The sequence below is a fragment of the Sphaerodactylus townsendi genome, linkage group LG13, assembly GCF_021028975.2.
Source record: "Sphaerodactylus townsendi isolate TG3544 linkage group LG13, MPM_Stown_v2.3, whole genome shotgun sequence".
NCBI classification, from domain to species: Eukaryota; Metazoa; Chordata; class Lepidosauria; order Squamata; family Sphaerodactylidae; genus Sphaerodactylus; species Sphaerodactylus townsendi.
This window is the reverse complement of record NC_059437.1, coordinates 5205321-5232192: the sequence shown is the minus strand read 5'-3', so window position 1 is coordinate 5232192 and position 26872 is coordinate 5205321. Positions and strand designations below refer to the sequence as shown.

Below are 26872 nucleotides of genomic sequence, written 5' to 3'. Positions count from 1 at the left end.
TACGTTTATTACACAAACCGAACCAATAACAAAACAAAACAGAAAGAGACGAATAGAAATCAAGCCAATTCATCGCAGTTTCAGTAACACAGAATGTGTCAATTACTCTCATGCAGGAGTTTGGTTTTAAAGTATGGATCTTTAAAAAAACACTTAGGCCGTTTCCGCACGGGCGGAATATGGCGGCCTGGGGACGGCAAAAACGCTGTCCCCAGGCCGCCATTCGCCATTCGCACTTAATATAAATTTCCCTCTGTCAACATTTTCTACCCCATGCATAATTTTATAGACTTCAATCCTATCCCCTCAGACGCTCCTCTCCAAACCAAAGAGTCCCAAACGCTGCAGCCTCTCCTCATAAGGTAAGTTCCAACTCTTCAATCATCCTCGCTGCCCTCTCTGCCTTTTCATCTCTTCGATATCCTTTTGAGAGGTGGCTCACCAGAACTGAACAAAAGGTTGCTACTGTTCAACAACCTGTGTATTTTCTGTGAAGGCTAAGCATTCTTTGTGACTTCTAGTCAATGCTTATATTTGTGCATCAAAAATATGTTTATCTGTGAAAATACTTTACTATAGTCTTACATTTTAGGAAAATACTTAATACTTTCTTTAAGCGTAGCAACATTTTGTCATTCCTCCTCAATGGGAGACTCTAAGTTGCAGGTGGAGGGGCACTACTATGTGAAAGATGGAGGCTACAGCCAGGAGGACTGGGAAGAATGTGGAAATGCAGGCGACAGAGTCACTTGTGTTGGAATAGGTGACTGGTAAGTCCTGCCCTATCCTGAGAGCTGCCAATAGTTGTAGCTAGTGGGTTAGATAGGGACTTAGAATTTGTCACCTATCATGCTGACTCTATCCCTTGATGGAATCAGGGTGGGCAATTATTTTTCCATGGGGCCGCATAAGAAACAGAAAATATTGTGGAGGGTCGGCCAAAAGGTTGAACTCAGTTCTGCATAATAGGTTGATAAGTGACAAACAAGTACAGATCAACTTTGGAATCAGTGGCAAACAGTTCTGCATACAACACTATTTGGCACAAAGAATCACAGGTTTAACCTACCTGCACAGTTGTTCATCAGACAATCAAGCAAGTGGGGAGACTTTAAGTCCCTTGACCATCTTTTTTCATAGATTGGTGCTTTGAGTCCCGCAGAGAAGCCGGGTTGCCTTGGTTGCTGGCTTCGCGGCTTTCAAGGCGCCTGCTCCCTAGCAAGGCAGGTAGTTAGTCAGTCATCCTGGTGGGTCGATGTGGCTCACAATGAGTAATGCCCAGGTCTGATGTAGACTGGGATACCTTAGGCCTCCCTGCTTCCTCGCCTTCTCAGAACCCTCCATCTTACTTTCACCATGCCTAGAGAGGATGCATGCCTCTTGTTAATCTGCCTCCATCCAGTTAGATTAGATTAGCACCATGGAACCTATCTCCACCTTCCTATCCAGAATGGGAGTTCACTAATAAATACTCTTTTCATTAGATTAGAAACGTTCCACCCTGGCTTTCTTTGTGTTCGAAGTTCTCTAGCAAGCTCAGCCGCTGCTGCGTGCCCAGGTAAGATTCCCCGTGTTCTAGCCTCTGTGCCGCTTCGTTGTTTCTTGGTGGCAGGAAAACACACGCACTGTGGTTCTCCCAACACCATGAAAGGAGCTGCACCATGAATGCCATTGCCAAATTTGTTGGGCAACCTCCCATTCGCCTCTATCCCTCAGCCTCCTCAGGGGCTGGACGTTTCATGACTCTGTAGACGCCACTTGCAAGGTATCTGTTTATGTCAACATTGTGATGCTGACGCTACCAAGCCTGAGAAGACTTGAGATTCAGAATATCATCAACATAGGATACTGACCTTTCTAGAAAGGAGGTGTGGGAACTTCCACCCTGCACTGCTCTCCGGATTCATATGAACGGTATAAGGAAGAATATGAAGTTTGGTAGGTATGTTCCCTAAAAACAGATAATTAGCTTTAGAATCCTACTGACTTTTGCCAGGGGAGTTTTTGAGTTAACAGTTAATTATTTGATGTTCTATAATAGGATTTCAGATTTCCTAGTTTTCTGTTGTTTTCCAGTAGCCCCCGGCATAATTTTCCAGTAGCCCCTGGCATTAGAAGAAGAAGAAGAAGAAGAAGAAGAAGAAGAAGAAGAAGAAGAAGAAGAAGAAGAAGAAGAAGAAGAAGAAGAAGAAGAAGAAGAAGAAGAAGAAGAAAGTTTGGATTTATATCCCCCTTTCTCTCCTGCAGGAGAGACCTGTATTGACAATCTCCTTGCCCTTCCCCTCACAACAAACACCCTGTGAGGTAGGTGGGGCTGAGAGAGCTCCGAGAAGCTGTGACTAGCCCAAGGTCACCCAGCTGACGTTGGTGGGAGTGCACAAGCCAATCTGTTCACCAGGATAGCCTCCACAGCTCAAGCAGCAGAGCTTGGGAATCAAACCCGGTTCCTCCTCCAGATCAGAGCGCAACTGCTTCAGCCACTTCGCCACTGCTGCTCTTTACAGAAGCCACATTTGTTAGCTGCCTTGAGTGTTCTGAACAGAAAGGTAGGACACAAATAAATATTCGCAAGAACCTACAAACAGGCACGCTAACTACGACTGCCAACCTCCAGATGGAAACCACCATAAAGGCTGGGGTGGGTATGACCTCAAAAGGTACAACAAAGGAAAACCCTTAATGGCTAATGGTAATGAAATCTGCAATCTCTTCAAAAACTTAAATAAGCTATTCACATTAGTTTTTTTCAATTCTTGGTTTTTGTAAAGCAACAGCTTTCGTAATATACAGTTCACAAGAGCTTGTGCTTAAGTCTCTTGTTTGGGATAAATAATGCAAATCAAATAACACGGTGGCGTTTTCCCCACGGCCAATATATCCCGGGATAAGGAAGTGAACCATCCCAGTTTGGGCATGAATTCCGCAAGGCTTCTGTGCCTAAACCGGGCCCGCCCCGCGAGATTTGCCTGATCCTGCAGCTTTTTAAAAAAACGATAAAATTGGCGGTTCTTTTGGAAAGGCCAATCCGGGCTCCATGCAAAACTTCCGAGATGGCCGGTTTATTTTTCCGGCGTTAACCGTTTCCGCCTTACGCTCAATCAGAACGCCAGAAAATGGAATTCCACGCAGTACATAACCGTGACGCGAAACTACTGTGAACGTGAAATGTTCATGTGGAAAATGAAATAAAGCGGGCTCGTGCATACTCCACTGGAGTTCTTCCTCCGCCTGAACACGCTGGGAGACGCGAGCCATGCAAAGGAAGGAAACCAGATGAAAACACCTGCGTCCCATGCTTCCAGAAGGGTCCCAGCTGCCAAATCCTCCTTCTCGCGTCTGGTGTTGAAACCGTATTCACTGGGTTCCTGGGAGGGATCAATCGGGTCAGCCGTTGCAGCCACAGCTTGCCTACACTGCCCAAAGCTTGCCAGAAGCCAGGGAGCACGGCTGCAGAGACCCTCCTGCCTGTCTCTGTTCTGAGGCCCTTTCTCCCACTCCTGTAGCTTTTCCCTTCACACCCTCTCCACTTCCCTCCCTTCTGTTTCTCCGCCACTACCTCCTCTCGACATCCCACTCCTTTCCTTCTCTTCGGCTCTAAACCTCTTCCTCTGTCCCACCACACCTGCCCTCTGTCACCACGCTTCCGCCTCTTCCTCTTCCTCTTATCTCCCATCTCCCAGCTGTTTCAAAAAACCTCGCCTCCGCCTATTGTTGTCCCGTTGAGTTCGGCCGGGAAGCACAAAACTCCACGTGAGCTCCAGCTGATCCCCACCATCGGCCATCTATGGGGCCTCTGCTGAGTGAGGGTCTGACTGCTGGCCGTCTGTGGAGGGGTGGGGAGGGGTGGGGTGCAGAGGTGGGATCCAAACCAGTTCTCACCATTTCTAGAAGTGTTACTATTTTTTTCTGAGTGTCGAGAAGGTTACTGGGCAGCCTCCCTAGTTCAATAGGGACTGGGGGGGCGTGTGTGCAGCAGCGCCACTGTTTGAATCCCACCACCATCGGAACTTGCTATTAACATTTTTGGATCCCACCACTGGGTGGGGACGCCCCCCTGATCCCTCAAAGCAGTGCCAGCCATCTGGCGGGGGTTTCCCTCACGGGAGGAGAGAGGCCGCTCAGCCAGCAGCCTGGGAGGTGGGGGATGCCCCCACTCCTGGACACAGGGATATATGATCCCAGGTCTATCCCAGGATATTTTGTCTGTGGGCAAAATGACAGTATTACCTTGTCCCTTAAAGGGCTCACAACTAAGTCTGTACGTTTTCCCAACTATATAAGCTATATGAAGTATTTCCACTCAATGTATAATAATAGACAGACTGTTGTTCCCCAGTGTAGATAAGGTATATATTACATTTTTCACCTCTCATCTTCACTGCGCAGCAGGTCCCATAGTCTCCACTGTTTGTGAGAGTGTGTGAAAGTTGACCTTTTCCCGATTCACAAGGAAGATGGAACAAATGGGCCGGCATGCTGCGTATCATAAAAGACAAAACACACACTGATAGAATAATGGCCTGACAATACAAGCGAAGTTTCACGTGTGGATACAGTCACCCCGGCCCTTTGTTGAGACCTTCATCATGGTTTTGATATATATTGCAGGTTGGCATAAGAAACTGAACGGGATTTTTGAGGAGTTTTGTGGAAGCTAAGACCACATGCAAAGCTCATAGACAACAACATAGTGCTTAAAACTCAAATGCTTAACATACATGTATAATGTTCTATAATATCAGCGTAATTTTATCTTTTTATTATTATTATTATTATTATTATTATTTTTATTTATTTTATTTATTTATTTTATTTATTTGGATTTCATAGACCACCTCATCCCTGAGGTGCTCTGGAAGGCTTTACAACACTGGCGTAAGCCATATCATCATCTGGAGAGCACGCAACAGTTCTGTACAACCGCCGGTGAGCCTGCTACATCAAGAACCTGTGCTCATAGCAGAACCTTGATCCCACATTATCGCTAGAGGGTCCAGGTCGCCAAACGTCTGGTTGCTTTTCTGCGCCGCCAGTGGGCAATACAATTGGCCCCATATCTGTCCCCAAGCATCATTGCCAACAGTGATCCAGCGCAAATGCCTCTAGTCTAGATTATTGTAACACACCCTACTCCGGCCTGCCTCTGATGGTGATCTGCAAACTGAAACTCGCCTCAACCATGCAGCCACAGACTCAGAAGAAGAAGAAGAGCTGATTTTATCCCCCCTTCTCTCCTCCCCGCGTGACTCCGTAAAGGGGCTCACAATCTCCTTTCCTTATCCACTCACAATAAACACCCGTGGAGGGTAAATAGAGTTCAAAGTGCTGTGACTAGCCCAAGGTTCCCAGCTGGCGCAGGGAGGTACAGGCTAATCTGAATTCCCCAGAGAAGTCTCCATTTAAAGCTCAGGGCGGCAGAGCTGGGGAATCAAACCCGGTTCTCCAGATTGGGATACACGAGTTTAACCTCCCACGCCATTCTACCAGAACAGCTAGTTGGGGAGCTGTGGAAGCACTTCATAATTACGCTGGTTCGTCTTTGAGGTAGCAATTTTTCCATGAACTGAGAATCTGTTCTGGAAGCCTCTTATATTTGGTAAGGATTTTCTTCTCGCATTGGAAATCTCCCATCTTTGCCGGAAGAACGCTGCAAGCAGCTCTTAGTCAGACAGATAAAAGTAATGATGATGAAGATGATGCCAATCACCAAGCAGCTACAAGCAAGCAACTGATCTCAGGAGTTTAGTACTGGCTTGGTTTGTCCGGTTTCCTTTGCCTGCCGTGGCTGATTGGTTCGTTCCTGGAAGGTGCAATATGACTTCCACAGGGAGAAAGTCTCAGTGATGCATTAGAATTCTCAGCAGTTCTTCATAGCATGGCTTGTTTTGGATATAGTTTGTGGCAAACCATCCGTCAAGTAGGGCCCCTGCAATCCACGCGATGTGGATCAGGAGAGTGTGGACTAGGGAATGGCTTTCTGTTCTCCTTTCATGGTATTTTGGAAAGGGTTTAACACCAATATCAGCAATATTGATATAACAGGCAATTTAAATGGCTTTAACAAGTTGGCAATCTTGCACCAGTGTGATGAGCTGTGCTCTAAGAGTGAGTTGAAGGGTGGATCGAAGAGAATCAGGAACTGAGACCTCAGAGAGTTCAGCTGGCAAGTCTCAACCAATCCACTATCCAAGGTAATCAAGCCAAGTATGGATGAGGAAATGCCCAGTCTTAGTTTTCATTTCTCCTGTTAATAGTGCATTCATGTAACTATTCTTAACTTCTGCCTTCTAGTAAACTAAACTATAAAAGCAAACTTGCATACAAGCTAGAAAGCAGACCGGCAGCATTAAAAAAAGGACTCCAATTTAGCTGGAACAAAGGCAGATCGGGATTTGCTGTTCAACGCTAAGTACCAACCTATTAGAGACAAAGTTTTCCTCAAACAACGCCAACAAATTTTGCTGGAGAATTACAAAAAGAAAAAAAAAAAGACAAGGAAGCTTAAGAATAAACGTGTAATTTCACAATAATAACGATAATAATAATGTTCACCCTGCAACACAGGAAACAATCATCGACATTCAGCTCAAGAAATACTTCGTCAGCAGTTGCCACCAGGTTGGGAGTTCATGTGGAAAAAGGGAAAACCTTTGGTGTGCTGGTTCCAAGTATCAGTCATCGCTTTCCAGATACCCTAAATATGAGGGATTCATTTCACAGCAGGTATTGTGTATTGAAATGCAACGGCCAGTCTTTGCTCGCGTCCAGTCCTCCGCTGAATTCGTTTTCCTTCGAACTCGGCTGCTTCCATCGCAGAGTAAACCTTTGCAGATTTCTTGCCGCACTAGGCAATCATTGGTAAATTCTGCACCATATACATACAACATCTTTAGGGATCAGCCATTTTAGTCCTCTCAATCCAGGTTTTAAAAAATCGTTAAACTAGTGATCTTCCCCAGCAACCCGGTCGAAGACAATTCCTGCCTCTGAGAATGAACACGCCAGGCAGGAAAAGTTGGGTTTATTTCTCCTCACCCCAAACCGTTGATCTCATTTCGCCACACCCTCCATTTCCAGGTGCTGCAGCAGATCTCCGCGAAGACTTCCCATAGGCCCTTTCCGCACGGGCGTTAAATGGCGGCCTGGGGACGGCAAAAACGCCGCCCCCAGGGAGCCATTTGCACAGGGGTTTAGAGTTACCAAAATGTCGCGCTTAACGGCAGCAGCTCCAGTGTCTCCTCTCCTGCACCCTACCTTTACTTCCGGAAGGCCACACCGAGGCCTGGGGACGCCTTCGCCCCAGACGCTGAGCAGTCACTAGGGGCTGTCTCCAGGTTCGCGACGTATCGATGGCCAGAGACACGAGAAGTTGGCTTTAGCGACGGCGCCCGTCGCCCCAGTTTCGTTTCTGGGACCGCTCGCGGTGAATAGTTCACAGGGGGGGTTGGTCGTATGCGGGGATGCGCTGACTCAACCCTCACACGAGCGAAACGCCATAGAGGATTCTCTGCTGTTCGCCTGTGTTCAACAATGTCACTGTAAAAGTAGATGAATAAAATTTGTTTTGCCTAGCAATCACGCAATGTCTCCAATCTTCCCTTTTTGTTTTGTTTTAAGGAGGATGTCTGTGAAGCTACAGTGTCACAATGAGAAAAGCTGCAGTATGTGCATATTGGTGAGGATGAAACGGAAGAGAATAATGAAAGTCACTTTGGGCTCATGTTGCTAGAGAACAGCGCCTATAAATGAAGTACACAAATGGATCAAACAACTTTTGCTGAATTTTTAATTTGCGCGGAAATTTTATTGTAGCTGCTCATGCTTCAAATGGAACAAGCAATATTTGTCACCTGGGAGCCTCACCCGGGTTACAGTTGGCAGTTCCAGGTGGAGCAAATCTCTGCAGTCTGGAAATCAACCGCGCTTCCAGGAGGACCCCAGGGTTGCCGTCCCTAGTGCCTATGCTGGAAACAGGATTGTTTTATAAGATTGTATTATTAGACTGGGGGGAGATCTCCTGGGATTACAACTGATCTCTAGCCAATAGAGACTAGCTCACTGACAAAATGGCCACTTTTGATGGCAGACCTGGCATCAAAATCCCTCCTCAAGCCCCATCTTGCGCTCAGGCTCTAATTTCCCCACATCTCCAGGTATTTTTGCAAGGTAGAGATCTGAACCTTGGCAATAGCGCGGGCGGCGGCTATGAATACATTGTTGGAATAAGCCGGACTCTGCATGCCTGGACACTGGGGTGCTTTTGCCTATCGCCTAACTGTGATGTTGCTCTCTTGTTTGCCCTCCTTGTTCGGGCCAGAGACCGTCTAACTTCTTCTTCCCCATGCTGGTTTCACTTCTGATCTAGCCTTGACCTGAGCCTAGCAGGGACAGATGGGAGTTTATAATCCATGAAACATCTAATTCCCACAGGTTGCAGACTTGCCCGAAAAGAGTATTTGCCCACATATGCCCCACAGCTATGGGGTTGCCCACCACAGAGGCGTATGGGGGAAAAATGGCGCCTGGGGCAACACCTGCTCAGGGCACCCCCCCCCGACTTAGCCAGTGAAGGAGAGCAGCGACAGTCATGGCCAGCCTGGCAGGGTTGAGCCGAGGAGCGCCCAGCGGGCCCGCAGCAAGCTCCTTCACAAACAGTTGGGCCAGGAGCCTGCTGCGGGCCCACTGGGCACCCCCAACTTGCTCTAATGGGTGGCGCCCGGGGTCAATTGTCTCTCTGGCAGACATGCCACTGGCCCGCCAGCATCTAAATGAAAGAGAGTCACATGGGTGTACTAAGAAGGACCATGATCAGTTGCAGCTACAAAATTGGGCAAAAACAGTGGCGTAGAGCCAAGGGGACAGGGGGGTGAGTGATGCATCGGGCATGTGCCGGTGTGGAGGCGTTCCAGGGGCAGATGGGGGCGTGGCAGGGGTGCAGGGCGCACATGTGCCCCGGGCGCAGTTCTCCCTGGCTCCGGCCCTGGGCAAAAACCACAGGATATAATCTCAGTTAAAATGTTCTTCTGATTGTGTAGACTATAAATATGTGTGAGGCTGGAATTCTCTGAGTAAAACTCCAGAAGCATTATTTGGGCCTTGCAAAACTGGTAGGGAAGGAACACAAACTGGTTAAAGCTCAGGTTCAAATCCCCACTCTACCATGGAAGCTTGCTAGGTGACCTTGGGGTGGCCACACGCTCACAGGCTAGCAGACACGCTCACAGAGCTGTTGTGAGGACATGCTGGAGGAGAGGAGAACAATACAATCTGCTCTGCCCCCCCCCCCCGGGGAGAAAGATGGGGCATAAACAAACCAAATAAATAAATACTGAAATCCCACTCCCCCACCCCCACCCTGTGGATTATGATCACTATGCACTATGATCACTATGTGAAGCCACAACAAGTTGGCTGAAACTTGATGGCACCTTACACAAAAGCGTAGTTCAAATGGCATCCTTCATTTCACTGAAATTAGTTGGTGGTTGTGGGTTTTCCGGGCTGTGTGGTCGCGGTCTGGTAGACCTTGTTCCTAACGTTTCGCCTGCATCTGCGGCTGGCATCTTTAGAGGTGTAACACACTTCTCTGTGTGACACACCCCTGAAGATGCCAGCCACAGGTGCAGACGAAACGTTAGGAACAAGGTCTACCAGATCACAGCCACACAGCCCAGAAAGCCCACGACAACCAGTTGAGTCCGGCCATGAAAGCCTTCGACAGTTCACTGAAATTAGTTTCCAAGTACATTCAGAGAAAAGGAGGGTTTGGAGAGGGTGTGTGTGTGCGTGCGTGCGTGTGTGTGTGTGTAAGTGTGTGTAAGTGTGAAAGAAAAGCCTGGAGAAGGATGGCAACCAGTCCTGCCACTAGAAGAAAACATCCTTGATTCTCAGAAGGGCTGTTTTACATCCAAGGCTAGACCAGTACCTAAGAGGCCAAAACTAAATCCAAACATTCTTCCCATTGAACAGGAACGCACTCAAGTCCATGCACATCGTGAAGCAAGAGGACAAAATCTTGCAGTGACAATGCTACACAGCAACAGCAGCACATACATTCAGAAGACTGTGCTAGCAGCTGTTTCCTTTCCCAGTTCTCTGCATCCAATCCACCAAGTTTAGGATAGGGACCCAAAATTCTGATCCCCATATCTGCTGCTGTAACATTTATGTGTTCAGAATGGGGTGCACGAATCAGGTGGTAGGACAATGTATCTGCCCTTGTGTGGATTTGTTCTAGAGAAGCAGAAAGTAAACAACCCAAATGAAGAAATGATTGCATGACACCAACACTGTAGGTTGACACAGCCCAGTGATGGCGAACCTTTTCAAGACCGAGTGCCCAAATTGCAACCCAAAAACCACTCATTTATCGCAAAGTGCCAACATGGCAATTTAACCTGGATGCTGAGGTTTTAGTTTAGAAACGCGTTACTCGAGAGTAAGCTTGGTGAAGCAACCGGGCAACGCTTCAAATGGATGAATCACGACCCTAGGAGGGTTTACTCAGAAGCAAGCCCCATTGCCAGCAACTGAGCTTACTCCCAGGTAAACGATCGCGCCCAGGCCAGCCTAGAGGTTTGTGTGTGTGGGGGGGTGATTTTTCCGCCCCTCCACATGACAGACCCTGTACACGCGTGCCCACAGAAAGGGCTCTGAGTGCCACCTCTGGCACCCATGCCATAGGTTCGCCACCGCTGACATAGCAGTAATGAACAGGCCCTGGAAAGCGAGTCACGTTTTGAACCAGTATGGATTTGACCAACAGAAAGAATACAAAATCTATTCTGATTTGTAGATGGCCTTGATTGCATCAAACTGAACAGTCCAACATGGTATGGTGGTTAAAAATAGTGGATTCTAATCTGGAGAACTGGGTTTGATTCCCCACTCCTTTACATGAGTGGTGGACTCTAATCTGGATAACTGTATTTGTTTCCCTGCTCCTCCCCATGAAGCTGGCTGAGTGACCTTGGGCTACTCACAGTTCTCCCCGAACTCTCTCAGCCCCACCATCTCACAAAGTGTTTGTTGCGGGGAGTGGAAGGAAAGGGGTTTGTAAGCCACTTTGAGCTTCCTTGCAGTTGAGAAAAGCAGAGTATAAATCCAAACAATCAGGGTAACATTTATTAGAAACAAGGGCATGGGTTGTAACGTTTAAGTTTTGGCTGCGTCTTTGTTTCTGCACTGACCCTAACAGTTTGTCCCAGTTAGAAATGAGAGAGCTTCAGCTTTCGAAATGGTGGCTACATATTGAAAAAAAAAAGATCTTTTCCCTAGAACTATAGGCAGGAGGCCCTACGAATGCTCACCGCCCCGGAGATTCATTCTCGCTTAAAGCAGACCTGGGCATTGCTCATTGCCGCGAGCCACATCACAACCATAGATGATCCCTATTTAAGCCCCCTGCCGTGCTACAGGGCGAGGCGCCTTTAGAAAGCCCCGCATGAAGCCGGTTGCCTTAACAGAAGCTTCTTGAGGCTTTCAAAAGCGCCTCACCCCCCTGCCTTTTGGCCCGGCCCTCCACAATATTTTCTGTTTCTTATGCGGCCCCATGGAAGAAATAATTGCCCACCCCTGGCTTAAAGACTAGATGATTTGATCAAGAATATCAATTTCTCCTGAGCAAAGCGCAAAGCTCTTGCTCTCCAATATTCTTTAGGATTATCCCTCAGAAATCTAGCCCTGCTATATACCTGGAACATCTTTATTAAATTACAATTTTCAGATGGGTGTGACTAGAGCATAGTGTAACTCTTTTCAAATCAATTACATCTTCAAGGTCGCTTCTCTAATATCCCACAAAATGAGCGTTGTTGTCGATTTTGTCCTGATACAACTGATTCACTTTCTCATATTCTGCTTCACTGTTCAAAATACAACAACATCAGAACTGATTTGAGAACTGTATGACCAACAGGATTTATGCTCCTTTCTGAGAAGATAAAAATGGCTAAGCTTCTAAATAACTCTCATGTTGAAATCTCTGAAGCTGTTGCTATATTTTTACTCTGTGTACTGCAAGTTGTGCAATTATGATCTTCTTATTGTATTTGGAATTCTTGACACACACCGGTTTTATGCCTAATAAAGGTTTTGGATTTGGATAAATCCAAACATTGCTTCTTCTCTTTTGCAGTCTATACAAGATTATTGTTGTGCAATCCTGTGCACGGTAACTCCAGTCTAAACCCAGTGATGTTTATGCATTTACTATGGAATAACTCTGCCTAGGCTAGGCTTGTGGTGAACACAACTAGCTCTCACGCAGAATACCTGCAGTAGCCTAAATTCCAGCACCTTGATTTCAACAGCATTTATGTGAGCACACCAGTTACTTTGAGTATATTTATTTAATGGATGAAATATTGATTCCCCGTGTTTTCTTGTGGCTCAGCACAGCGTACAGCTCACAGTTCAATTCAACAATTCAACAGAATGAACATCAGATGCTGGTGGAAAATCTCATCAAGTTGCAGATGACTTAGGGCGATTTTCCAGACAAGAGAGCAACAGGGGTGGTTTCCCATCCAAATAATAACCAGAGTCAACCCTGCTCAGTTTCAGAGTTCTGATCAGAGCAGGCTAGGCTAGGCCATCCAGGTCAGGGCAAACCCCAGATGACTCCCACCACCTGAAATAGGCATCTTCAGTTGATACCCCTCTGAAAGCACAGGCAAATAAAATAGCATTACATAGCCTCCTGGAGATTTCTAACGACACCCCCCCCCCGGTCCCCCACAGGGAGCAGGCCTGTGCAAGTCTGGTAATAGGCCCAGGCCAGATGGGAAATATAGACCCCCGTTTCAAAGTGCTCATTAAGTATTTTTGTAAATCAGTGCTAAATACATATGATTTATGCATGGGCGTGTGTGTGTATAGCAGTGATGGCGAACCTATGGCACAGGTGCCAGAGGTGGCACTCAGAGCCCTCTCTGTGGGCACGCACAAACAGAGTTCATTGTGGGGGGGGGGGGAATCGCCCCCCGCCACACACACACACATCTAGGCTGGCCTGGGCCGCAGGCTGGAGTGTAGCGGTAAACCTAGTTTTAGAGCCGGAGTGTAGGTAACCCTGTTAAGCGCTGTTAACACCCACTGATTTTCATGCGAAGAACTAAAGCACAATCCTTTACCTGGGAGTAAGCTCGGTTGCTGGCAATGGGACTTGCTTCTGAGTAAACCCTCCTAGGGTCGTGATTCACCCGTTTGAAGAGTTGCATGGTTGCTTCAAAGCAAAGTCAACAACCGCCACCAAGCTTACTCCCGAGTAACACGTGTCTCAGAGCCAACCCTTTTTTCTAAACTAAAACCTCAGTATTCAGGTTGAATTGCCATGCTGGCACTTTGCGATAAGTAAGTGGGTTTTGGGTTGCAGTTTGGGCACTCAGCCTCGAAAAGGTTCGCCATCACTGGTGTATAGGATAGACAGACAGACCCTAAGTTACAAATAATTTGAAAACTGATCAGAAAAAAATATAAGTTGGTTTGCTATCAGCATTTATTTATCTATATTACTCTACGAATCTTCTTTAAAATATTAATATGTTATGCTAAAGGGTTCCCCTTTGAATCTCTTTGCAGTGTAAATAGTCTTTACCAAAGGGACCCCTTTGCCTGTGCACGAGGGAGCAGGGTCCCTCAAAATCGTAGGGCCAAGCCAACTGGTCCACCTGACCCCTCATCCCTTTCTGGCTTGAGTGAGAAGGACAATGGAGAAAACCCAGGTTCCAGGTGATGCCCAGCCGGCCACCTGAAATGAGAGAAGAGCCAGAAGGTGGCAGACGGAAAACTGTAGTTGGCACACAGGGACATACAGGAGGAGGTAGACCTTTAGATAAAAGGGACCTCAAGGCCATGAAGATATTTATGTATTTTAACCAGCACCCTGAAGTGAAAACAGAAATGATCTTGCAACCAATGCAGTTGTTCAAGGTGGCCTGTTTATCGTTGGTGAGTGCCTGATAATAATAGGGCAGCCACCTTGTGAATCACCTAGAGCAGTGGTTCTCAACCTGGGGGTCGGGACCCCTTTGGGGGTCGAACGACCCTTTCACAGGGGTCGCCTAAGACTCTATGCATCAGTGTTCTCCATCTGTGAAATGGATAAATGTTAGGGTTGGGGGGTCACCACAACATGAGGAACTGTATTAAAGGGTCGTGGCATTAGGAAGGTTGAGAACCGCTGACCTAGAGTGTCCAGGTTATCTTTGCAAGCTGCCCAACACAGAATGTGTTGTAGTAATCCATTCATGATGTTACAGAAGCCTACATTAGTAAGCCCAGATCTGATGACTCTCAGGAAAAAGAGAGCTGGTAACAGAGGTAGCTTCCCAAACAGCAAGGTGGCTAAGAAAGTCCATGACGGAAAATCCATGTAGGGCTGCAACTCGAGCAGTTAACTCTAGTTAAAGCTGGCCAAAGTTGAATTGCACCTGGGTTTCCACTTCCTTTTTCAAGGAATGCCAACAAGACAGGTACTAACCTCTGACTTCAATGTTCGTTGAAGTTCTCCCATCTCTCCGCACCTCTCCCCCCCCCCCCGCCCAAATGTCTGCATCTAGTCTAATGAACTGGTATCCACTGAAGGTAGTTATTGCCAGAGATGTCTGCTTTCCATTTTCTCTTGACCAATGAAACAATACAAAGTTACACTATCACGTGGAGAATGTTAATGCTGTTGACACGATTTAAGACCCTTGAAACACCACGGCAGACCCTAGCTTTTGAGCCTGGATTCAGACTAGAACGGGGTAGGGAACCTTTAACACTCAAAGAGCCATTTGGACCCGTTTTCCACGGGAAAAGAAAACACTTGGAGCTGCAAATAATTTTTGACATTTAAAATAAAGATAACACTATATATATTGGGGTTTTTTTACCTTTTACTCCGCTCATTCTGAGAAGCGCGTGGATGCGCCCGCCCTGCTGCCTGCAGGGCGGGCAAGGATGGGGCCGGCGGCTCGGCTCGTGGAGCCACAGTGCAAGGGCAGAAGAGCCGCATGCGGCTCTCGAGCCGCAGGTTCCCTACCCCTGGACTAGAAGAAAAAAGTTGGTATTTATACCCCGTTTTTCTCTAATGTGAGCAGTTTACAATTGTCCCCCTCCACAAGAGTCACTTTGTGAGGTAAACGGGGCTCTCTGAAAAGTATGACAAATTCAAGGTCGTCCAGCAGGTTTCATGTGGAAGAGTGGGGAATCAAACCAGGCTCTCCAGATTGGAGTTCATCACTCTTACCTGCTGCCCCTCGAGAGAATTTCTATCCTTAGAACATGGCATAGGACAGAGATGTCCAACTCTGGCACTTCAGACGTTCGTGGATTGCAATTCCCATTAGCCCCTGATGGCATGGCCAATTGCCAGCAAGGGCTGATGGGAATTGTAGTCCCAGAACATCTGAAGTACCAGAGTTGGACACCCCTGGCATAGGGCATTCAAGGCTGTGCAAGAAGATCTGAAGTGTCAAACATGAGTCCTGGGGGCTGGATCCAGCCCTTTGAAGGGCCTTATCAGGCCTGAGACCCAGTCAAGGCATCCCCACCCTGCTCCTGACTGGGTGAGCCCACTGGGAACATTGGGAGCAAGGGGGGGGGCTACCTCAGCAGGCTTCCAGGCCTGAAAAGTCCTCTCAAGGAGCCAACCTACCTACTGCAGGCTCACCAGTCCAGGCACCTCCACACACTGGTGTGGGGATCCAAAAATTTTAGTAACAGGTTCCCATGGTGGTGGGATTCAAACAATGGCGTAGCGCCAATGGGGCTGGGCGGGGCACGATGGGGGCGTGGCTGGACATTCCTGGGCAGGGCTGTGGCAAGGACGCAGCCGCTGCGCCGGTCCTTGGGCGGGAAACGAATGCACACAGGCGCAGGCTGCCACGCATGCCGGTGCACCTCCTGCTAGACTGCTTCAAGTTCTGCGCGCTACTGCTGAGAGGAGGGGCGTAACTAAGGCAAAAATCACGTGGCCAAATCACCCATTAGTAACCCCCTCTCGGCACACACAAATAATTAGTAACCTGCTCTCGGGAACCTGTGAGAACCTGCTGGATCCCACCTCTGCCCCACACCCCTGCTGTTCTGGGGCAAGTCAAGGCAGCCACCTTCCCCTCAGACGCAGTCCGACCAAGTCACACTGACGTTACATCCAGCCCTTGTAACAAGTAAGTCCCACACTTCTGATGTAGCTCTTGACTCTGGAACCATTTTAAGTGGGACATTCATACGCGTTTTAGATTAATTCACCCTTTACTGGTGGCGAGGAAAAGCGTCAACCCTAATGTCGCCATATGTTTACTCCTCGGAGACTGTAATGCTGATACAACACGTACAATAGCTCTATTCCTGACAACGATTTTAAACTGTTGATTTATTCTTGTTCTATTATTGCGAACTGCGCTATGCATATTATATTAGCACATTGTAAGTATATCGACATGAGTGCGCCAACATTCTTCTGCATAAGTTAACTTGTCTTTTATACATACGAGCTTGTTTTACCCTGACTTTATGCCAATAAAGGCATGATTGATTGATTGACTGACTGATTGATTGGGACATTCATTCTGATAAAGAATACTTACACTTCTTAAGTGAACATTCAAAGATGATTAATACTGAAGAGATTATAGGGGTCTTAAAGTTCATCTTGTGCAATCCAAACGCAATGCAGGAAAGCCAAAACTAGAGTATTGCAGATAGATGGCTTGGAGACTTCCAGCGGGGGAGGGTCTAATCAACCCCCAAGTAATGGGACCATTTACTGGGTATACTAAGCTAATGTATGGTAGGAGCAGCAGTGGCGTAGGAAGTTAAGAGCTCGTGTATCTAATCTGGAGGAACCGGGTTTGATTCCCAGCTCTGCCGCCTGAGCTGTGGAGGCTTATCTGGGGAATTCAGATTAGCCTGTACACTCCCACACCCGCCAGCTGGGTGACCTTGGGCTAGTCACAGCTTCCCGGAGCTCTCTCAGCCCCACCTACCTCACAGGGTGTTTGTTGTGAGGGGGGAAGGGCAAGGAGATTGTCAGCCCCTTTGAGTCTCCTGCAGGAGAGAAAGGGGGGATATAAATCCAAACTCTTCTTCTTCTTCTAATGGGTGGGGAGTCTCAGATCTGGCCAAAACTGTTAACACTTACCACACAGTGGTGTATTTTCAGAAAATGTCATCCTGGGCAAGTTCTGAAATTGAGCTCCCCCGTCCACTGAAGGTACCCCACTGCTTCCCAACCCCCAGAGTCCCCCCCCCGAGAGATCTGACTGCAGGGGATGGGCCGCCTCTGCCCAAAAGAAGCACTATTTTCCTTCCTGACTCCCCGCCCCACATTCGAGGCGCAAAGGGGCACTACAGGTGGCTCTGCTGGGTGAGCAGGCGGGCTGGCGGGCGAGCAAGCAAGGGGGGCAGATGAACAAGGAGGGAAGGGGGAAAGCAAGCCGGGCAGATGGTGATCAGGGTAAGCTGGCCAAGCAAGTGAGGCAGGCGTCCAAATGTGCCCCCGACGTGACCCAGGCAAGTGGCGCCTGGACCTTGAGCCCCCTCATGCCCCCTCTAGGCACGCCATTGTTACCACAATACTAAAAGGCTTGAATGATGGTTTAACACACAGTGGAGATCATGGGATACCCTTTCACCAATCACTATTGTTTCTCCCAATGCCCAATGGGAATCTATTTTGCTGCTCTGGATGCCAATTAGATCTTGTCTCACCCTATGGAGCAACAGAGAACAGATCCACTGCCCTCTTCCACAGGACAGCCCTTTGGGTTCTCAAAGAACAGATCCCTCCATCTTCTCATCTTCATGCTAAACGTGCCTTCCCTTCAGCCTTTCCTCACTGTTGGGTTTTTCAGAACGTTGCTGATAACCACAACTATCATAATCAACAGGAGTCTGGTGACTAGATTTAAAGAAGAAGAAGAATCTGGATTTATATCCCCCCTTTCTGTCCTGCAGGAGACTCAAAGGGGTTTACAATCTCCTTGCCCTTCCCCCCTCACAACAAACACCCTGCAAGGTAGGTGGGGCTGAGAGAGCTCTGAAGAACTGTGACTAGCCCAAGGTCACCCAGCAGGTGTGTGTGGGAGTGTACAGGCTAATCTGAATTCCCCAGAGAAGCCTCCACAGCTCAGGCGGCAGAGCTGTGAATCAAACCCGGTTCCTCCAGATTAGATACATGAGCACTTAACCTCCTATGCCACTGCTCCTCACTATCCTCACAGGTTTTGTAAGAGGAATGGGGGGGGGGGACAAGCAACCAGTAGGATCACGGTGGCCAAGAAATCCAGTTAATAGGGCAAGACGCTGTTCTGTTATATTCAAATCCTATCAAGAACGAGACAAAGAGTCCATTCACTACTTAAAAATACTAAAAAATCCCCAAACAAGGTTAAGCCCAGGGCAGAGATCAGTGTGAAACCTTTTCACTAATCCCAACCATTTCAAGTTGGAATCTCCCTCTGCGCTTTTTTTCTGGGATGAATGGTCCACTCAGATCTCCTGGACATTGCAATGTTCTCCCAAGGGTTTCGAAATAACACCATTTGAAGCATGTAACCTGATACTACAGCAATCACACTGGCTACTGATCTGATCCGGAACTCAACTTCAAGATGATGGTTGTGTCCTTTAAAGTCTTACATGGATTGGGGCCAGAGTATCCAAACAACCATTTTCTCTTCGGCATTTCTGCCTGGAAAACAAGATCATAGGCCTCTGGTGGCGAACCTTTGGCACTCCAGATGTTATGGACTACAATTCCCATCAGCACCTGCCAATTGGCCATGCTGGCAGGGGCTGATGGGGATTGTAGTCCATAACATCTGGAGTGCCAAAAGTTCACCACCACGGTCATAAGGCAGAGGTCCTCCTAACTGTCCCATTGATCAGGGAACTTTGTCCGATCCGCACGTGAGAAAGGGTCTTTTGGGGGGCAGCCCCACGCTAATGGAGCATCCTCCCCAGAGAGGTGTGCCTTGCCCCTCACTTTTGATCTTCAGGAGGCAGCTGAAGACAGTCTTATTTAGGTCTGTATTTGACTAATTTAGTTTTTATTGATTAGTAGTCCTAACTGGGAATGTTAAATTGTGGTCTTATGCTTTATTTATTATAGTTGCTTTATTTACATTATAAGCCACCGTGAGTTCCACAAAGTAGAAAGGTGGCTAAGAAATGTTTTCAAATAAATACATTTTTAATGTACATTTATTGTTTCATGTAGGGACTGGCCCAACCATCCTAAGTAGAGAGAAGGATATTGGTGACAGATAATGGAATGGGTCCCATTAGACTGCACAGGTGTCAAACTCGCGGCCCTCCAGATGTTGTGGACTACAGCTCCCATCATCCCCTGCCAGCATTATGCTGGCAGGGGATGATGGGAACTGTAGTCCATAACATCTGGAGGACCGCGAGTTTGACACCTGTGCTTTAGAGGATGATAATCAAGTTGTTGAGCCAGAATTGATATTACCATTATATAAGGTTGCCCTAAAGCCCAGGACTTTATTTTTCAGGTGAATTCCAGAGCTGGGCCTTCTGCAGAGGTGTACGGCCGCAGGGAGGCGGGGGAGCAGGGCTCAGTGGTGAGCGGTGCCCACCTGGGCCACCCACCGAGCCCCTCCCCCCGCCTCCGTTAGGCCAGCTTTTGCCCTCCCCAGGGCGGCAGGAGTCGGTCTGCAGAGAGGTGGGGCTTGGGCTGAGCACGGGGGAGGGGCACGAGGGCGTGTCCAGAGGAGGTATTGCCCCCGGGCGCCATTTACCCTTGATATGCTTCTGACCTTCTGTATATTTTATCTCTTTAGAATAATCAAAAAGAAGTATTTTTTAAAAAGCTACATGTATTCTTCCCCCCCGAATGATGTCAATTCAGCTCCAGAACCTTGCAAAGGAGAGATTTCTGCTGCCTTTACTTTTACCTGCCTATGGTTCTTCCTCTTGGTTTGCTAACAGAAAGCTCATCTTTCTTTACTTGTTGTTCTGCAAGCTCTTTTAAAAGAGAGACGTGCTCAAGCCAAGGACTGCTGGTGTTCACGTTTTCCCAAGTGACAACTTTTTGTCCTAGTAGCACTTGATGCAACCTGAGCTCCTTTTGCACCTACGGCAGTGTGGCCTAACTTATTTCAGTGCCACGAAACAGCACCTTAATTCCATTTTAGATTGTTACAAGCTGCAGGTGGAAGTTCCTTCTACCATTCCCAGCAACACCCTTAGGGAGGTTTTATCTAGCCCAGGGGTGTCCAACTCTGGCGCCCCAAATGTTCATGGACTACGGTTCCCATCAGTCCCTGCCAGCATGGCCAATTGGTCATGCTGGCAGGGGCTGATGGGAATCGTAGTCCACGAGCATCTGGGGCGCCAGAGTTGGACACTCCTGCTCTAGCCTGACAAAGAGTTCTGATGAACTGAAACATGGGCAAATGTTTTGAAATTCTGCATGGTCCTAAAGAAAAGGTATTATTACGCTACTGTTGCTTAGGCCACAAGAGTCAATTTGCTAGAGGTGAATGGCGTGAAACCAGCACAGATCTTGAGGGTAGCACGGGGACAGCAACCAGAGCATCGCAAAAGCCACGATACATCCACAAATTGAGGTGGCAGCTTTGAGAATATCAAAACTGTTCTGTGGTGTTAGCTTCTGTACACCACAGCCCACGTTCCTGGGCCCACCAATGCATCAGCCACAATAAATCTGCCAAGCTTCCGAGTCCTGACTCTATGCAGTAGCAAGAACAGCGCTCTGCTGCTCTTCTGGAAGAAGAAGAAGAAGAGGAGGAGGAGGAGTTTGGATTTATATCCCCCCCTTTCTCTCCTGCAGGAGACTCAAAGGGGCTGACAATCTCCTTGCCCTTCCCCCCTCACAACAAACACCCTGTGAGGTAGGTGGGGCTGAGAGAGCTCCGAGAAGCTGTGACTAGCCCAAGGTCACCCAGCTGGCGTGTGTGGGAGTGTACAGGCTAATCTGAATTCCCCAGATAAGCCTCCACAGCTCAGGCGGCAGAGCTGGGAATCAAACCCAGTTCCTCCAGATTAGATACACGAGCTCTTAACCTCCTATCTGCACAAACCTGCGTTCCTGCAAAGGACTCTTGAGAGAACGGGACAGGTAGAAATGGTTTGAAAATCAGGTGGGTTTAAAACCCCAGGGGAGGGATTTTCTCCCAAGGAAGCCCGGCGAGGATGCTGCAGCCCGAGTTGTGTTTCTCCTTTAGAAGCATGACGCCGGGCGCGATGCCTCCACGAAGCGTCCCTTTAAGTACCGCCAGCCCAAAATAAAAGCAGCAAAAATACATTCTGACTCGAGAGCCACCCTCTTTCAATCTGGCGGGGGCTTTTTCCAGGCCAGGATTGGGGGATGGGGGGCAGACAGACTTCTGCCCAACAACGTTCCTGTGTTTGGGTTTTCCAGGACCACACGTGCTCCAGTTGTGCGACTTCACACCAGCCCAGCCGTGCCCGGCACTGAAGTTCAGCTCTGCAGAAGAACCCCGCCTGTACCCCCCCCCCCAAGAAAAACCAGAGGGGCTTCAGAGTCCAGCCCCCCCCCCCCTGCTCTACTCTAGGGGACCTGCAAGCCCGGAGGGTTGGCTGCCAATCCTGCCAAGGGAGCCCCATGAACCAGGGTAGGGACTCCTCTTGAGTAAGAAGCCAGAAAGCCGAGCAACTTACCCCTTCCACCGGCTGCCCGGCCAGACACAGAAGGGCCAGCAGGACCGTCGCCCTGCAGGGGAAAGAGAAAAGAGGGAGAGCCGAGCTCCACGTTCAGAAGTCACCGGATCGAAACCCCCCCCCCCCGCCCCGTACCTCCACGTGTCTCCCGGCCTGGGGGGCTCACCCTGCGGCGCGCATCTTGCTCGGGACGCGCGGTGCCTCCGCCGGCCGCCTCCGCGCGTGGAGCCCCTCCCGCGGCTGGACCCCCGGACCTGCTCGACGGAGCCGACGCGAAGTCAGACGGCCGGGCCCACTGAGCAAGCGCGCGGGGCAGCGGGGGGGGGGGGAGGGCAGGCGAGGGAGGGAGGGAGGGGAGGGGAGGCCCGGCCTCCGGTCCCTCCCCGGAGAGGCGAGGATCCGGATCGAGGCGCCGCGGGACGCCCGGTCGAGGCGCGGCGCCGGAGCGAGCCCGGAATGGAGGCGAGGGGCGGGGCGGCCGTCAATCAGGGCGGCACAAAGCGGGCACACGCCCGCCCGCATACACACGTGCTCCGTCCGCCGCCCGGGTTGCCCGCTCTTGGCCCTTCCGCTTTGCGGGCGCCCGCAGGAAAAGCCCGGGGGCGCACGAGGCGGAAGGGAGGGGGCGCGGGCAGGTAGGGAGCCGCGGACGCTGGCCCCGCCCTCGGTTTCCTCGAGAGTAAATGCGGATCGGCTCCAGGAGCTGGATCACGCCGTGTGGACGCCGAGCAGCTCGCCGGCAGGACAGGGAGGGAGCATTGGCGACTAAGTCTCCATGCGAGCTGCGCAGCACGGGGTCGAGATCCCAGCGAGGGGAACAGTACTTTTGCGCACAGTAGAAACTTTTGCGCACAGTAGAAAATGCACCGAACTAGGAAAAGTTGACTCCTGAGTAAGCGGGTCTGTAAAGCGGACAAGCCGTGGGCGCGCTTACTCGGAAGTAGGGGACGGGGCAACCAGGGGGCACTCACTGGGAGTTTAATTGAGAGTTTGGGTATTTCCGGCTCCGTCCGAGGACCTCCGAAATACGTTTGCTTGTGATGCAGACGGACAGATGGTTCGCTTGCACGCCCCCATCCCTTCCTCGCGCGTGGGTGCGACCCGCGAGAGGCTGTCCCGCCGCCCCAAGTGCTTTGTGGACCTCGGGCCATTTAGAAATAAACATCGCAGGCAGCTGGTTTATCGGTGCGCAGAAGATCCTTCCCCCGCCCCTCCCCTTCCCCACCTATGCAAACATGGAATTAAATATATAGGTTTATATGGGTCGAAATGCAGCCAACGCATCGATCCATCCACGCGACTCCCGCTGAGTTCGGGGATCCACCCGATGCTTTCTTAGTAGCCCAGACCTGCTGTCTTGAACTGCTACCGAGGGCACAATGGGTGCTGGGAGTGTTGCCAAGTGGCTGGATCGTGCCCACGGGTGCTGCTGCCCGTCAGAGTTGGGCCGGGCCCTGGAAATCGGGGAGCAAAATCTCCTTCGTGCTTTCCAAAGCGCAGCTCTCTGGCACTCATTGCTGGGCAGGCATCCATAGGATTGCGAAGAGACCCAGCTTGCGCGTGGCCCCATTAGGTCGAGAGGTGTTGGGATGTGCGGGCCACGAACTGCATAGGCTGCAACCAAGAGCTGCAACCAAATGCAGCCAGACGATTCTTGGTTCTGCTGCTGGTTGCAAAAAAACAACTTACGCACGTTTTAAAAAGCAACACTAGGCAGGCAAAAGAGTGCCGTTTTTCCTGGCTTAATCCCGCAGTCCCGATCCTATGCCCTGTCCCTTGAAACTACTCAGTCTGGTGTGCATTAATGGGACGGCCTCCCTTTGCAACAGGAGCCCATCCGTACAGTTCAAGCTAATGCTATAAAAGAAGTCTCTCTGGATTCCATGGGATATAGATATTTATTATTACGATTCCTCCCCAACACGCCGGATCCTACGCATCCAAGAGTCAGGAAGGCTTCCTCCGACCTAGGCGCACTGGATCGCACCCCCGCCCGCACCCCACACGCAACACTCGACTCCTTCGCAGAACAAACCCCTCCAGCAAGGTGGATCTCCTCTTTCCCCCACCGCAGCAGGCCCGTACCTGCCGCCGCCCCTTTCCAAACCCCCCAAAGGGGCCTTGGCTCCCACACCTGGCCTGGCCGCCTCCCTTTCCCCCTCCACCCCACACGCTCTTCCGCCGCAAAAAAAGAAAGAGAGCGAGAGAGAGCTCCCAAACCCGTGCGTAATAATAGTATCGCGGGGCGAGCATGCCCCTGCAAAGCGCGCGCCAAACTTCGCAAGCGCCCTTCTCTTTGCAAAGTTTCCCGCTGCAAAAAAAGGAAAAGGGGGAAACTTTCTCGCCGCGGGGGCCTCTGCCGCCCCAGCTGCAGAGCGCGGCGGATGAATCCCAGGCCGGGCTCCCTTTTTTGGGGACAAAGTAGTCCCGCGAGGGCGAGCCTGTGCAGAGGCGAGGGGGGGAGGGGACAGGCAGGCGGCGGCGGCGGCGGCGGCGTCTTAGGCCAGCCCCCCCGGCCCCGGCCCTTCCCCTCCCGGCCGCGCGGACCATGTCAGCCGCGGGGAGCCGGCCAGGCTGCTGAAGGCGAAGGGGGCAGCCGCTGCCGCGCCCGCACCATGAAGCCCGACCGCGCGCCCGGCTGCCCGACGCCGCTGCTCCTCCTGCTGCTGCTGCTGCTGCTGCTGGGACTCCGGGACGCCGAGGCGGCGGTGGGTGCTCCGGGGCACGGCGAGGGGGGGGGGGGAAGCGTCGCGGTTGCAGCTCCGGCCACTTCGAGCCGGCTTCCCGAGCGGGTTAAAAATAGGGTCTGGCGGCGCCGCCGGCCCGGGGAGCGTGCTGCGCCTGGGGGGGGATGGCGGCGGCGGCAGGGGGGGGGGTCTCGTGTGGACGGCTCCTCCTGGGGCGAACGCGGCTTTGCAACGCCGGGAGGGGGGCTCGGAGCTGCACGCGCTGCCCGGGCGGGGCCCCCCGCGCGCCCACCTCCGCCGGGCTCGGGGCTTCCAGGTGGCCGCAGCGTGGGTTCCAAGTCGTCGTCGTCGCCGTCCGTTCTCTCTCTCTCCCCCCCCCCACCTTGGTGGGGAATGTCCTTATCGGCACAAAGGCACGGGGAGTTGGGTCTGGGCGCTCTCCCGGGCGGGGGTGACCGGGCGGGCGGCTGCAGGACAAAAGCAGGGCTGGCCCCAAAGATGTCTGCGGGCGGTGGGTGCATCTGAGGCCGAAGGGGGGGGGGGGAGCCGGGTCTTGCTCCCGGGCTGCCCTGGCCTTGGCTGAGGATGCTGAGCCGGGGTGGGGGGAGATCTGGCCTGGTCACCTGGGAGCACAGGCCGATGGATGCACCCCGGGGGTGGGACAGTGGCACCCCCCCCCCCCGTCCTGGTCTCCCGAGCACCCCTGCGCCCGGCGCCTCTTTTGCAGGTGGGGGACCCAGCAGGGGCGGACCTGCAGCCCAGACTTCCCCAGATCCTAGTCTGGTGCCCCAATATGCCCCTGGTGAAAGTGAAGGGTGTGGGCAGGCCTGCTTTGGCCATCCCTTGGGGGGGGGGGGATCTCTGTGGGGCTGGCTTCCCCCTTTTGCTCTGTCATATTTTACTTTCTTTGGCATCTCTGTGTGCAATATTTGCTGCGTTGCACTAGAAAAGTGTGTGTCTTTCATACCGCTGCTGTCAGAGGCCCCTTCCGCACATGCAGAATAATGCACTTTCAGTCCACTTTCAAATGCACTTTGCAGCTGGATTTTACTGTGCGGAAGAGCAACAGCCACTTTCAAACAATTGTGAAAGTGAATTGAAAGTGCATTATTCTGCATGTGCGGAAGGGGCCCGGGTTTTTCCCCCCTCTGTGCTCCTGATCCCACCTTCTTGTCTGCAGGGAGAGGAAGAGAATTCTGCCTGCTTAACCAAGCTCAGTTAGGAACATGGACGTTTTAAAGTCCCGGGGCCCTTGAAGAGGCTGCTGCCGCCCCTTTTATTATATTGCCAGTCTGAAAGGCTGTTGCTGAGCACAGGGAACTTCTTAGGATGGCTAGGAAGCAAGGAATGATCGGTGTGCATTGTGTGTTTTCTCTTGCCTGTTTGTTGTGCAATAAAAGATATAAGGGGGACTTCTGTGATGTGCGTTTGCAGAGGGACAATGTGTCTTAGTTTCAGGATGGTCAAAGGAGCGCTAAAGTTACATTAAGAAGACAATAAGAGGCAGTGCTCCAGCTTCCTCTATAATAAAATGTGCAAAGGCAATAGAACTGACTGTCATTTTGGGTGTTGTAAATGTTTTTGATTGATCAGCGAAATATACGCGACTCCTTTTGCAGCAGCATAAACTGGCTGAACAGAATAAGTGCAGTTACAAAGTACATATACTAAGATGGGCCAGATCATCCTGATGTTTGTCTTCTGATGTTCCCCTGGGTTTTTGTTACTGCAAAGGAACAAACTTAACATTTTTGATGGTTATCTCTGCTTCTTATTGCCTGATGCCTACCGCAGCCTTAGCTAAAACAGATTTGAACGTAGAACGATTTAAGGAGGATTTAAGATTTCTCTTTGCCTCGCTGGCAGGCTAATAACTTTAGCTGTGTGTGTGTTGTCCTGTTTTATATGCCAGTAAAGGCTTGTGTTGTAAAAGCTGTGTGTTTGGGGACTATGGGTTGCAAATGAAAGAATCCAGGATCTTTGTATGTTTCATCAATGTCTGCATAATCATCTGGTTGGCTTCTAATTATAAAATCCCAGGACAATTAGGAACAGTTACTGGGTTATAATTGTACGATACGGTACTGTTTTGGTGGAAATGATTTTGTAAGTTGGTCAGTGATGCAGAACCTTTACACAAGAAGAAATAATACAAAAATTGAGAAGATACTGTCTGGGTTTCATGCTATAATTTTGATATGAGTCAATGAAAATATGTCTTAGGGTGGAACCGTGTCTGGTTTGAATTCATCAGTCTTACACCGTGATGCTAATAAAACCGTGGGTCAGCTAGGTTAGGTTTTGGAGTGGCCTAATTGATTTGTCAAACACCAGCTTCGTTAGAATGACAGAGAAGATATTTTAAGTAGCAAAAAGGCGTGATCCTTATCTCCCCCCCCCCCCCCCCGCGAAACCACATACACACACAATTGGGTAACTATAAAATAATGAAATTGTCTGGGGGAAATTGTAATTTTAAAAAATCACTTCTAATGTGGGCGCACCTGGGCAGCTATCCCCTGTTCCAC

The 26872-nt window shown here is 50.2% G+C and overlaps 2 protein-coding genes across 2 annotated transcripts in view; one reads left to right on the top strand and one right to left on the bottom strand.

Annotated features, from left to right (window-relative positions):
* Positions 1 to 22264, bottom strand: part of COL4A6 (collagen type IV alpha 6 chain) — a 278502-nt gene extending 256238 nt beyond the window's left edge. Inside the window, 2 exon segments of the mRNA XM_048514719.1 lie at positions 21658 to 21709; positions 21824 to 22264. Of these exon segments, the coding sequence (XP_048370676.1) occupies positions 21658 to 21709; positions 21824 to 22179 (408 nt within the window). The 5' untranslated portion in view covers positions 22180 to 22264.
* Positions 22265 to 23867: 1603 nt separating this feature from the next.
* Positions 23868 to 26872, top strand: part of LOC125442928 (collagen alpha-5(IV) chain-like) — a 105222-nt gene continuing 102217 nt past the window's right edge. The window contains exon 1 of the mRNA XM_048514718.1: positions 23868 to 24365. Coding sequence (XP_048370675.1) covers positions 24042 to 24365 — 324 coding nt within the window. The 5' untranslated portion in view covers positions 23868 to 24041. The remainder of the gene's footprint in view (positions 24366 to 26872) is intronic.